This window comes from Sus scrofa, chromosome 13 (genome assembly GCF_000003025.6).
Source record: "Sus scrofa isolate TJ Tabasco breed Duroc chromosome 13, Sscrofa11.1, whole genome shotgun sequence".
Taxonomy (NCBI): domain Eukaryota; kingdom Metazoa; phylum Chordata; class Mammalia; order Artiodactyla; family Suidae; genus Sus; species Sus scrofa.
In genome coordinates, this window is record NC_010455.5 from 71,203,426 (window position 1) to 71,215,556 (window position 12,131).

The window sequence follows — 12,131 nt, forward strand, 5'->3', positions numbered from 1 at the left end:
TGTGATAACAGCTAGGCGTCTGTGTGGGCTGAGCCCTTACTGGAACGCTGTGACATAGCTGGTATGATCCCGTTTTACAGTAGCATAGATCAAGGCCGCCAGAAGAAAAGCAGCTTGCGCAAAGTCTCGGGGCCTTTGGGAGGCAGAGCCAGTCTGAGAATCAGCCGGCCTGACTCCAAGGCCCCAGAGCCGTGCACTCCGTGGCTCGCACATCTCTGTGCCAAAGGCAGCTGCACCCTAGGAAGCAGCGTCATCACGGGCTCCGGGGCAGCGCGTGCATTTCAGCAACAGATTTCCAGGTTTCCAGCGCGGGCTACTGCGCGGGCGCTCTTAGCCTGCTGGGTGACTTTGCAGCGAGGGCGCCGCGGGGCGGCCGCGCCTGATGCTGCGGTTGCCACGGCGACGAGCGCCTCGGCGATTGGTCCAGCACGGCCCGCACTACGTTGCTCCTTTGGCGCGGGGGGGAGCCTCCGCGCTGGCCCCTCCTCCGGATGAGAGAGCAAACCTGGCGCGGACGCCCCCCTCTCCAAGCCCGCCCCTCCCCCGTGCTTCCCGCCACCCCGGATGTGCGGGAGGGAAGAAGCCCGAGGTGGTCCCAGGTAGCAGTGAGGCCGAAGTCCCCCCGCACAACCTGGCGACCATGGTGACTCAACGTCCTCGCGGGCTCCTGGGCACGGCCTGAGCTCTGCGTGTCTGGGCCCTTCGGAGCCGCTGCTGCCACCTCCTGCTCCTGCCCCAGCCTCCTTGGAGGAGCCCGCCACCCCCGGGAATGTGACTCGCCCCCCTGATGAATTAATTTTATTCCCTTCCACTTCTCGCCTGAGCATCCCGCTCCTCCCGTAACCACGTTGAGCCTTCCTAGCTGGAGAGAGAGCGAAGGGAAAACTGCCCCCAGACAGGATGGCGTGCAGGAGACGCTATTTGTGAGTATATGTGGCAGGTTTATGCCTGGAACTCGAGGCCAGAAGCCAGAGGAGCCCCAGCCCAGACTGGAGCTGGAGCTGGGGCTCTGTCGGGGGAAGGGTGGGTTGCCATGTAGGTGGCTTGCAGAGGGAGCTGGCCATCCGGCAGAGATGCCAGCATTTGTCCCCTGCAGTGGAGGTGTTCGTCGGTGGTGCCGTTGAGGAGAAGGCTGTTACTCAGCGGGTCTCCACTGGACTGTGAAATTTCTTATCTCTGAGGGCAGATGGCCCCCCAAATATGTGCCCAGGGTCCCCAGACCTACTGTTACCATTTTGGCCTTTGGTATAGCCTTCAGTGTGTCTATTTGGAAAAAGCCTCTTGTGCCTGGCTGTTCCATGACCGGCACTTCAGCCATGGCTGATGGAAGGTTGGCAGGAAGGTCAGGGTGGGGACAGGTGAAGGTTCGGCCAGCCATCCTGAGCAGGGAGCATCCGTACCCCCATGCCACCCAGGTGTTCTGTGGGCCAGCAGCTGAGCACCTGCCTCCTTGGCCCAGCACCAGTGGCAGAGAATGTGAAAGTCTGTGAGGGGCGGTGACATCACGGGGCCGGGTATTTATGGAAACCCATGCCCCTGCTTCATTAAGCCCGGCTTCCTGGGGCATCGGATTAGAGCACCAGCTTCCCTCTCAGCTCTCCGGGCTCTGCCATGTTCTGTTCCAGGGTGAGAGGCCTTTGGTCTCAGCCTCACAGGACCGCTCCTCTGGGACCGGAGGCCTTAGGGGTTGAGACACAGACCCACGTCTCCACCTGCCCAGGCGCCTTGCCCAGGCCCAGCCTCTTGGGGCTGTTCAGTGACCTCAGACCTTGGAGGGTTAGAGGGCAGAGCTGGACCCTCAGGCTGGGCTTGGTTCCCAGGATGAAAACAGGAAAGCCTGGAGCATTATGCAGGGTGACATCTGGAGGACACTCCAAAGCCTCAAGCCGCCCTATACCATGACAGGGGCCTGTGGAGCCCCCAGTTAAGCTGCATCCACTCCGCTGAATTGAGGGGCAGGCAGCTGGCTCACTAATGGAGCAGGGAGGAAAGGAAACCTGGCTCCTGCGCTGCGTGAGCAGGCCCGGCCCAGAGCCCCGAGGGTGATGAAGGCCACTTGGGTCTGTGCTTTGCTGTGATGTTCATTTGCATTTTTAGTGGAAAAGCCTATGGGTTGGTTTGTTATGTGATCGGAATACGCCAGAATTCTCACTCCCTGTGACAGGACCTCAGCTGTATTTTTGGAAACAAATAGTAAATCCTTTCCCGGCGTGGAACTTCCGCCACCATCCCTGGGAATAGGTCCCCCCCCCCCCCCCCGCTCCCTCCCGCAGCCGTCTTTTTTCCTGCTACACCTTTGCCTGGGCCCAGATGGCAGAGAAATTCTCACCTCCCAGGGGCTGTTAAACCCTGGGGGGGGGGGGGTCGTCGGGGTAAAATGTGACTGGAAGTTGCCTGTACACAGCCCAGGGCCTGGGCTCAGTGATGGACAGCAGCCAGTAGCCCTGGCTGGGCTGGTATCAACACTCCCATTTTAGAGGTGAGGAAACTGAGGCTCAGCAAAGTCCCCTGAGAAACTTGAGTACTGGCCTGAGGATGGGGTTCAGCCTGGGCTCTGCACTAGAATCACTTGAGAACTGTTTACAACTCCCACGCCTGGGTCCCACCCCCAGAGAGTCTGGCTTGCAGGTCCAGGGAGGGCTCTAGCATCAAGACCCTTTTACTTTGCCCTTTGATTTTAGTGCCCAGCTGTGGTTGATTTTCATGGATGCAGCCACTTCCCATGGCATCGCTGCCCAATCCGTCCACACGTGACTTTACCAAGGACACAGCCACCATACAGATTCCAGTACCCCTCCCAACACCAATGCAGACTCATTCGGTTTGCTGGGAGCCCAGGAATCTGCATTTAAACACATGGCCCCTGGGAGGTTTGCTGACCCATGAGCCACGTCTATCTCTCCCGCTTGCCTGGGAGAGGGGCTGGGCTGGTGGTGGCTCCAGGCTCCCTGTCCAACTCCTGTGGGTCTTTTCATGCTGCTCTGCTTTCAGGCCCCCACCGTCTGGCACCACAACATCCAGGCCAATCCCCACATGCAGCCACCAAACCCACAAGCCAGAGGTTGCAAAGAAACTGGGATGGGGGTGGCTGAAGAGAAGGAACTGCCTTGTTCTATAGAAGGATTTTTGAGAACAGAACCAGGGCTATCTTGGCACCTGCAGCTTGAGCCTTGTTGTTACCCAGGCTTTCAACATGGTGATGGTGGGGGGTTTGAGTGTCTCCAGATGCTTAACTTTCAGGACAGTTGGAAACACCAGGCCAGGACTGCTGTAGCCACTGTCAGACTTGCACTGTTTGACTTTGAAGCTTCTCATGTCAGTTGCTTCATCAGTTCTCACCACTGCGGCAAAATGGGGTGTTATTGATCCCATTTTACAGAGGAGAAAACCGAGGCTCAGAGAGGAGTAGCCACTTGATTGAGGTCCCCTGGATGCTTCCTGCTGTGCACTTGGCAGTATCTCTCCCCAATATGTCACATGCCACACCTGGATGGACTTGCTCCCAGAGGAGCCCAGCGGCAGCCCCAGGCATCCCCTTCCCCACCGCCCTGTCCTCTGGTCTCGGCTCCTCCACCCTCTGGGCCACTAGAGCTTTGATTCTGCTGAGAAGGGGAAGCTCAGCTACTGGCAGAGGTGGCTTAGTGAGGGGTACAAGGAATGACAACAGAAGCCGTGGAAGATTTATTCATGAAGTGGGGAAATCAGGAGGCCTCCACAAATTAGTTCCTTAATCAGATTTGCTAACAGCCAAGGTCATTACTGTACTCACAGCTTAATTAATGGTGTCTTAATTAAGGTCAGCCCCCTTCCGACTGTAACTACACTTAACCTGGGCACGTCACTTCCTCTTACTCAAACACAGGAAGTTGGGCTGCAGGGAATGGCAGTGAATTTAAGACTCGGAGCTGCTGGGGGTTGGGGTTGAAGTGGGTGCCCATTCATCATTCATTCATTCATTGGCTCATTCATTCATTCCCTCCATCTTGAACCACCAGCTCTAGACTGTAGGTCCCACCCTCATACTGCCCAGCCCTCTTCCCTGCCTGGCACTGTCTCCGTCCTGCCCGGCTAGCCTGATGCTTGCTGGTTGGTCCATCTTGGCCACTAGAGTGTCGTCTATGCCCAAGGAAGAGGGGCTGACAGTGTGTTAGCTGCAGCTGTCTCTAGGACCTAGAAAAGCGCTGGGCATGTAGTTATTGCTCAGTAAATTTTTGTTGATTGAATGAATTACAGCTCCCTGTGCCAGGCACTGCCCTAAGCAAGGAAACACAGAGCCCAGTAAGAAAGAGTTTCTGCCTGGGAGTTCCTGCTATGGCACAGTGGGTTAAGAATCCAACTGCAGGGGCCTGGGGCACTATAGAGGTGCAGGTTCAATCCCTGGACCTCTGCAGTGGATTAAAGGATCCAGCGTTGCTGCAGCTATGGCTTGGATTCAATCCCTGACCTGGCAACTTCCATATCCCATGGGTGTGGCCATAAAAAGAAAAGAAAAGAAATAGTTTCTGCCTCCTGGGAGCCTGCAGGCCAGTGAGAGAGATAGATGTGAACACAGTGTCAATACAAAGTGCCAAGAGTCAGGAGGGGATGTGATCCAGAGACGGGGAGGGCTCACGCCTCCCACAGCAGGATGCAGGGTTAAGGGAGGTTGCCAGGTGGTCAGGGAGGTGAGGGCAATCCAGGCCTCAAAGAGTTGCAGACATTCTGCAGGCAGGAGTTTATTTGACTTTCACCCTAGGGGTGAGCTGTTGTTATGCCCATCGTACTGACAGTGCAACTGAGTCACGGAGTGACTTACCCCAGGCAACACCTGGTGAGGGGTAGAGCTGGGCTTGAACTGTGATGGGGCAGCGCAGAGCCCAGCCCTAGTGCTCTGTTGCACTGAAGGTTTTTGCTAAAGTAATTGGTCTGGCCTGACACCGCGTGTGAGTGAGGAGGTGAGAGGTGGGAGCCGAGGTGTACTTAGGGCCAGGGCAGGAGGTGTCCGCAGGCCAGGAGGGGCTCTCCCTGTGGGCAGTGGGCCTTAGGGAGCTGTGAGGGGCCATGTTACATCGCTGGACTGTGGCGGGAAGTTTGAGGGGAGGCCTGGCAGGCTCGCATCATCCTTTTCGTGTGCCCAGAGAGAGCAGCCAGGTCCCTATTCCAGACCTAGGAGCCCCATACCCCCAGGGCTGCCTACAGGTGGCTCAGTGCAGGGGCTGGCATGGTTCCCAGGTCGTGGTCTAACAGCCAAGCTCTGTGCCCTGGGGTGAGACCCTGCCCATCCCAGCCTCACATCTGACCTCCATACTCAATCCAGTCTGGTCCACATGGTGCCCAGTGGCCCAGACAGGGACCCTCTGCTTGCCCTTGAGGATACTACTGAGCCTGGTTGGGGGACCCGGGATGGGGAGGTCATCCTTGCCACCCTCCCTTTAAGAAACTCTTTGCTGCACCATCTCCTGCCTGCCTGGCAACATCCTGTGGGGTTTGCTCACTCCGCAGACCCCTCTCTTCACCAGCCCCAGTCTGTCTGCCCTAGAGGGAGGAGGCAGGTGCATAGAAGGTGGGCAGACATCAGGGCCGGAAGGTGGTCCGGCAGAGCCCAGTCATGGGCCCCAGTGCCTGACCCCTGAGCAGATTCCCCACTGCCAGCCTCATGGTTCTGCCCCTCCCCCATGCCTGGAGCTGCCCCCCCACCCCCTGCACCTCAGCCCTGCCTCATCCCGGAGCTGAGGGCGCCTTGCCTGGCAGTGGCAGGGAGCCTGGCACCTGGGGACTGTGGGTGAAAGTGGTTTTGTCTCTGCCTGCACACACCTAAGGGGCACTGTTGCCAGGCACTAAGTGCCCAACAGGCTCACCTTGAAGCCTGCCGCTCCCCCACCCCTACCCCCACCATGAATGGCTGTGTCCACCCCTCCCTCCCCAACCCGCTTGCTCACTGGCTCTTCTTCCTCTCCCTCCAGTCCTTCTGCCCCTTGGTCTCTGAGGCCCTGGCCCTCCCTGGAGCTCACAGAGCCCCTACCTTGCTGTGCACCCCTGAGTCAGCCTCTTACCCTCTCTGGGCCTGCCTGGCAGGGTCAGCTCTTGGTGGTTCTGTTATGTGGACACACAGGAGGCTGAGGGGAGAGGGGCCAAGGGCCACACAAAGCAGAAGCTGAATGTCAGATGTTCCAGCTCTTTCACACACACCCTATTCTGTTTGTCACCCGTGGTCCCAGGTCGTCCCTTCACTCAGCCCACAGTGGTGGTCAGGCACCTCGTCTGTGTGCCAGGCCGGGTATGGCCATGACTGTACACGAGCCAGGGTGGGCCCTGCCACCTGGAGCTGACAGCCTAGAACAGAGACACACAGCACACAGATCCCAGAGGCCCACCACATGCCCATCTGCCTGCCCCACCAAGAAGCCCCCCCACAACCGCCGCCGGCCCCTGTGCCTAGAGTGTCCTTTGTCCCTCTCCCCTCAGACCTCAAGACCCATTCACACCTCCCTCTTAACTCCCGAGTTCCTGGGAGGTTCCAGGGGAAATTGTCTTCTCACCAAGTTCCTGGACCCTGGGCCTCCCCTCTGTGGTCACCAGCTGCCTGCTTTTCTGTCTCCCCCTGACCGGGAGCTTCCTGGGCAAGGCTCTGCCTCGTTTCCTGGGTCTTTGCAGGCCTGGGCCTGGCAAGACACCAATAACCTTTTTTTAAAAATTGCAGAATACATACAACATAAAATTTACCATTTTAACCGTTTTTAAGTGTCCGGTTCAGTGGCATTAAATCCATTCACACTGTCATGCAACCATGACCACCCTCCATCTCCACAACTTTTTCATCTTCCCAAACTGAAGTTCAGTTCCCATTTCAGATGAACAACCCGCCGCCCCCGGCCCCATCATCTACTTTCTGCCTCTGTGGATTTGACATCTCTAGGGACCTCATACAAGGGGAATCATGTGGCATTTATCTTTTTGTGACTGGCTTCTATCCCTTAGCATAATGTTTTCAAGGTTCATCCATGTTGTTGGAGGGTCAGAATGTCCTTCTTTTTAAGGCTGAAAAACATTCCATTGTGTGTAGATCACACTTTGTTTCTCCAGTCATCTCTCTGTGGACACCTGTGCTGCGTCCACCTTTTGGCTACTGTGAATAATGCTGCTGTGTATGTGGGTGTGCAAATATCTCTTCGAGACCCAGCTTTCAGTTCTACCCTGAAGTAGAATTGCCGGCTCATATGGTAGTTCTATGTTTAACTTTTTGAGGAACCTCCATACTGTTTTCTGCAGCAGCTGCACCATTTTACAGTCCCACCAACACCACACAAGGATTTCAATTTCTCCACATCTTTACTCACACTTGCTATTTTGCTTTTTGGTTGTTTTTCGTTCTTATAATAGCAACCCTCATGGTGTGAGGCAGCATCTCACTGTGGTTTGGGTTTACCATTTCCTGAATAAGAGCAGATGTGAGTGGTGAAGTTCAGCCTCCTTCTCTCCTGATGGACCACTAGCCCCGAGGACCCTGGCATCGACTGGGTGGATGGGGGCTGGGGCTACCTGGATACCTTCTGATGCCTCCACTGTCTTTGTCAGAGTTTCTGTCCCGGGGCAGGGCATGGGGGTGACATGGGGCTCTGATCTCCCTGCCCAGAGCCCCGTCCTCCAGCATACAAGTACTCCAAGGAATGAGTCCTTGGTAGGTGCTCAAAAAATTTTAATCAGCCTATAATACCTGCCTCCGTTGTTTTTAGCTGTTCTTTGTTCATTGATATAATTGAGAGATAATTCATCCTCATGGTGCAAAAATGTACACAAGACAAAGTCACTTCCTTCCCCCGTCCCTCTGCCTAGAGGTCACTGCTGTGTCCAGTTTCTTGGGGTCCTTCTGGGGGAGTTCTGTGTGTTGATGTCTATGCGCTATTATTAAAGTGCCTCGGCCACCCAGCCAGTTACACAAAGCAGAGATTCTAGTCACCGCACTGCAGTTCTGGACTTGAGGGTCCACTGGGGGGATAAGGTGACTGGCTAGCCCTTCAAGCAGACAGTGTTCTCCGTCTGGTGAGAAGCCCAGCCTGGTGGCCGGCAGTGTGGTCTCCACAAAGGAAGCAGAGCCATGGCAGGAGAGGGGAGGCTGGCAGAACTGGTCCTGGGACATCTGTAGCCAAGATCCCAGCACACCTCCCAGCAGCCCATTCATGACCCGGGCTGGCTGTCCGTCCATATCACTTCTCTCCACACGTTTATTAGCACCTGTTCGGCCCCAGACCTGGGCTGCATCCTGGGGAGTAGTAGCTCCTGCCCATGGGGAGGCAGGCACAGGTGCAGTTGCCAGCGCAAAGGCAGAGGGTGCACTGGGGGCTTTTGGCAGGGGCCACTGGACATGTGGTGGCATTCGGGGCAGGTGCAAGGAGAGGGTCTGGAAGGCAGGCCAGGGAAGCTCACTCCCTGCAGTGTCGGACGCAGGCTGCATGTCTGAGGCCTGCAAACGTGTCACCAGACACCCATGGACATGAAATCCACGTGTGGTTATCTGAGCCTGGGGCCTCACTCTGTTTGACACCTAAACCACAGAGCACATACTTGGGGTTGGCATATACGTTACTTCTCCAGGAATTGACTGCCCTTCTCACAGGTGAGGAAGATCAGAATTTGATATGCCCGGAGCTCTGCTAAGAGCTGTCACCATGCAGAGCGTAGTGTCAACAAGGGCAGCTTCTCTTGGACATCTGAGTCCTGAGCAGCCCCCTGTGTGCATCTGGGTTTGTCACCTAAGGGTGGTCTCCTCATTCCTGGGCACCCACCACTAACATCCTGGTCCCTTCATTGTATGTTACTTTCCTCCTTTTCTCTGTGTTGTTACAACTGGGACCTTCTGCTGATTTTTGTTTTAAGATTTGGAGTTCCCATTGTGGCTCAGCAGGTTTCAAACCCAACTAGTATCCATGAAGATGTGGGTTCAATCCCTGGCTTAGCTCAGTGGGTTAAGGATCCAGCGTTGCCACTGTGGTGTAGGCTGGCAGGTACAGCTCCAATTTGACCCCTAGCCTGGGAACTTACATATGCCGTGCGTGTGGCCCTAAAAAGACCAAAAAAAATATGTGCAGGTAGATCATATTATTCATGAAGTTCATTTCAGATCAGAGGACGGCTCAGTTTGGAGCTGTAAAGAGGGGGTGTTTGACAAGGGATCTTTCTGGTGATGGAACCATTGTGTGTGTGCACGTGCGTGCACGCATGCACACGCACACACACGCACATGGAGAAGTAAGACAGGAAATCTAAGACAGTGGAGCCAGGAATTCCTTGGTGGCCGAGTATTGTCACTGCTGTGGCGCAGGTCTGATCCCTGGCCCAGGAACTTCCACGTGCTGCAGACGTTGCCAAAAAATAAAAAGTAAAAAAGACAGTGGGAGTTCCCATCACAGCGCAGCAGAAACGAAACTAACTAGGAACCATGAGGTTTCGGGTTTGATCCCTGGCCTCATTCAGTGGGTTAAGGTTGCAGACGCGGCTTGGATCTGGCGTCGCTGCGGCTGTGGTGTAGGCCGGCAGCTGCAGCTCCGATTAGACCCTTAGCCTGGCAACCTCCATATGCCGTAGGTGCGGCCCTAGAAAAGACAAAATAATAATAATAATAATAAGATGGTGGATGGTAGTGTCAGCATCCTGATGGTGATGTTGTCCTGTAGTTTTACAGGATGTTACCATTGGGGAAAATAGGGAAAAGTGTAGATAGGAGCTCTCTGTGTTATTTTTAACAATAGTAGGTGAATCTGTATCTCAAAATCTAAAGTTTAATTGAAAAAAAGAGGCCTGGGGCAGGTGTTGGGTCTGATGACTGGCCCCCTGGTGACTGTGGAGCAGGGAGGCCAGTGGCCACCCCCCAGCCTGTCTCAATCCCTTCCTCCATGGGTGGCCTGTATGGTCCCCAACCTCCCTGACAGCAGAGGCCCCTGGAACCCTTCTCCCTGAGGCTGAACCCCACCAGGACACTGGGACCTGCCTTCTCCCCACAAAAAGGCAGCACAAGTCCCTTTTTCTAGCAGCTGGGACCTTAGGACAAAGTCTTGTCCACGCTCCCCAGAGCCTTCCAGGAGCCAGGCTGCAGACCTGACCCCAGGGGCTGCCCCCAGCTGGACAGCCTGCTCCCCAGGCCTGTGTGACTGTGCTGTTGCCCAGTGCCACCAGCACAGTGGTGATGCAGTCAGCTGGCTCTCCCTGCCTTTGGTCCCTCTGTCCCTGCCCCCACCCAGCAGCAGGGAGCTTGGACAGGCACAAACTGAGGTTCCTTCAAGTGACTTTTTTGTTGTTGTTGTTGTTTTCTTTTTTTTCAGGGCCATATCCATGGCATATAGATGTTCCCAGGCTAGGGGTCAAATCAGAGCTGCAGCAGCCAGCCTACACCCCAGCCACAGCAATGCAGGATCCGAGCCACATCTGTGACCTACACCACCACTCACGGCAACGCCAGATCCTTAACCCACTGAGTGAGGCCAGGGATGGAACCTGGATCCTCGTGGATATTAGTTGGATTTGTTAACCGCTGAGCCACAGTGGGAACTTCTCAAGTGCCATTTTGGAGACAAAAATGAACCAAGCCGACAAACTGAAAGGTTAAGGGGAGCGAGTGCTTTTGATGAAGTTGTCATCCTCAAACTGACTGTTCCATGAATCGGCTTTTGGCAAATTGACTCATCACAGTTTGCAGCGAAGCGAGGACCAGGCTGGCAAGGCTGGGGGTAGCGGGGTTGAAGGCACAGTGTCAGCTTGGGGCCCTGCCCTCCAGACCTCGGCTCTCTGGACCAACCCAACAGAGGGTCCTGGCCTTCCCCCTGTTTATCCTGTTTTTGGGGATGAGCTGGGGACATGAGGGCTCCAGGAACCAGGGCCCAAGATGCTCCGTGTTTGCTGTCCCCGAGCATGTCTGCCCCAGAGGGGTCCCCGTGAGAGGGTCCATCAGAGCAGCCCGCGGGCTCCGAGGAGTTGTAAGAGCATGGCTAATTGCAAGATGTTTTACTGGCTTCGGTGGTTTCATTCCACGTCAAGATGGTCCCGGCATCTGTTTGGAATGGTTAATAAGGGAGGTGATGTATTTTTAATCACCACCATTCTCCCTGAAACCCTCAGCCCTCATCTTGAAGGACTCCACAGGCCAAGATAACACAAGCATCTTCTCACGTTTGCTCGTCATCAAGTGAGAGGCGCTTCCACCCAACCTGGTTCAGGAGGCATGGCTGCAGCCCCTCACCCCCGAGCCCCTCAGATCCCCCGTCCTTGATCAGGCTTCAGTCTCCATCTCCAAGACTTCATGGTGATCAGGGCCCCTCAGAGGAGGTTCCCAAACTGGGCGGGTGCAGCCAAAGTGGGGGCTGAGGTGCTGGGGTGATCCAGGCCTTTCCAGTACCTCTCACTGCCACAGAAGCTGCTCAGATGTAGCCCCTTATCTGCTCCTAGTAGCTGTGTGACTTGGGCAGATGACCTAACCTCTGTGAACCTCAGGTTTCCTTTCTGTAGAATGGGGCCAATGAATGGAACTTTGTGGGGTGGCCATAAAGATTTGGTGAGCTGATAAAGCACATGGTGGGTCTGGAACTTACACATATTCTCGCCCCTTCCTCCTCTGGGCTCTCGCTGCACAGGGATAGGCTGGGGTGTGCTGGGACTTCAGAAACAGGGACATCTGGGAAGAGGAAGGAAGCCAGGCTGGGGGAAGGAGTGTGTTAACCAGAAGTTGGAGTGCAAAAGGCAGAAACTCAAGTCAGAAGGGATTGTAACGGTCATTGTGGTGAACAGCCTGGAGGGATCAGGCTTCCACATGGCTGGTTCTGGGGGCTCCAGCACTCTTCTGCCTGGAAGGTCCCCATGTGGGTGTCCCCTGGCCCCCCAGAACCTCTCACGTCTGTTGGCCAGCCCTAGGGTTCATGGCCATTCCTGAAACCACCTCCAAGGCCCAGAGGAGGCTGCGTGCTGATTGACCAGCCCTGGAGCTGCGTGGATGGGGTCAGTTCTGCCCAAGTCACTGCACTGGGAGTTTAGGAGGGGCTGACGTGTGTGTGTGTGTGTGTGTGTGTGTGTGTGTGTGTGTGTGTGTGTGTGTGTGTGTTTGTGTGTGTTGGGGAAGGTCCACTGGAATGCTTGGAGTTAGAGGGCAGTGGGCCAAGCGGGCAGCC

General features: G+C 55.6%; 1 protein-coding gene across 3 annotated transcripts in view; it reads left to right on the top strand.

Moving 5' to 3' along the window:
• IQSEC1 (IQ motif and Sec7 domain 1) overlaps nt 542-12,131 on the top strand; it is a 162,719-nt gene continuing 151,129 nt past the window's right edge. For 2 of the 3 annotated variants that reach the window (XM_021069392.1, XM_021069395.1), the window contains exon 1: nt 559-923. In XM_021069392.1, coding sequence (XP_020925051.1) covers nt 901-923 — 23 coding nt within the window. In that variant the 5' untranslated portion in view covers nt 559-900. Of the gene's footprint in view, nt 924-12,131 lie in introns of all 3 variants that reach the window. The other variant, XM_021069400.1, reaches the window with a different exon arrangement.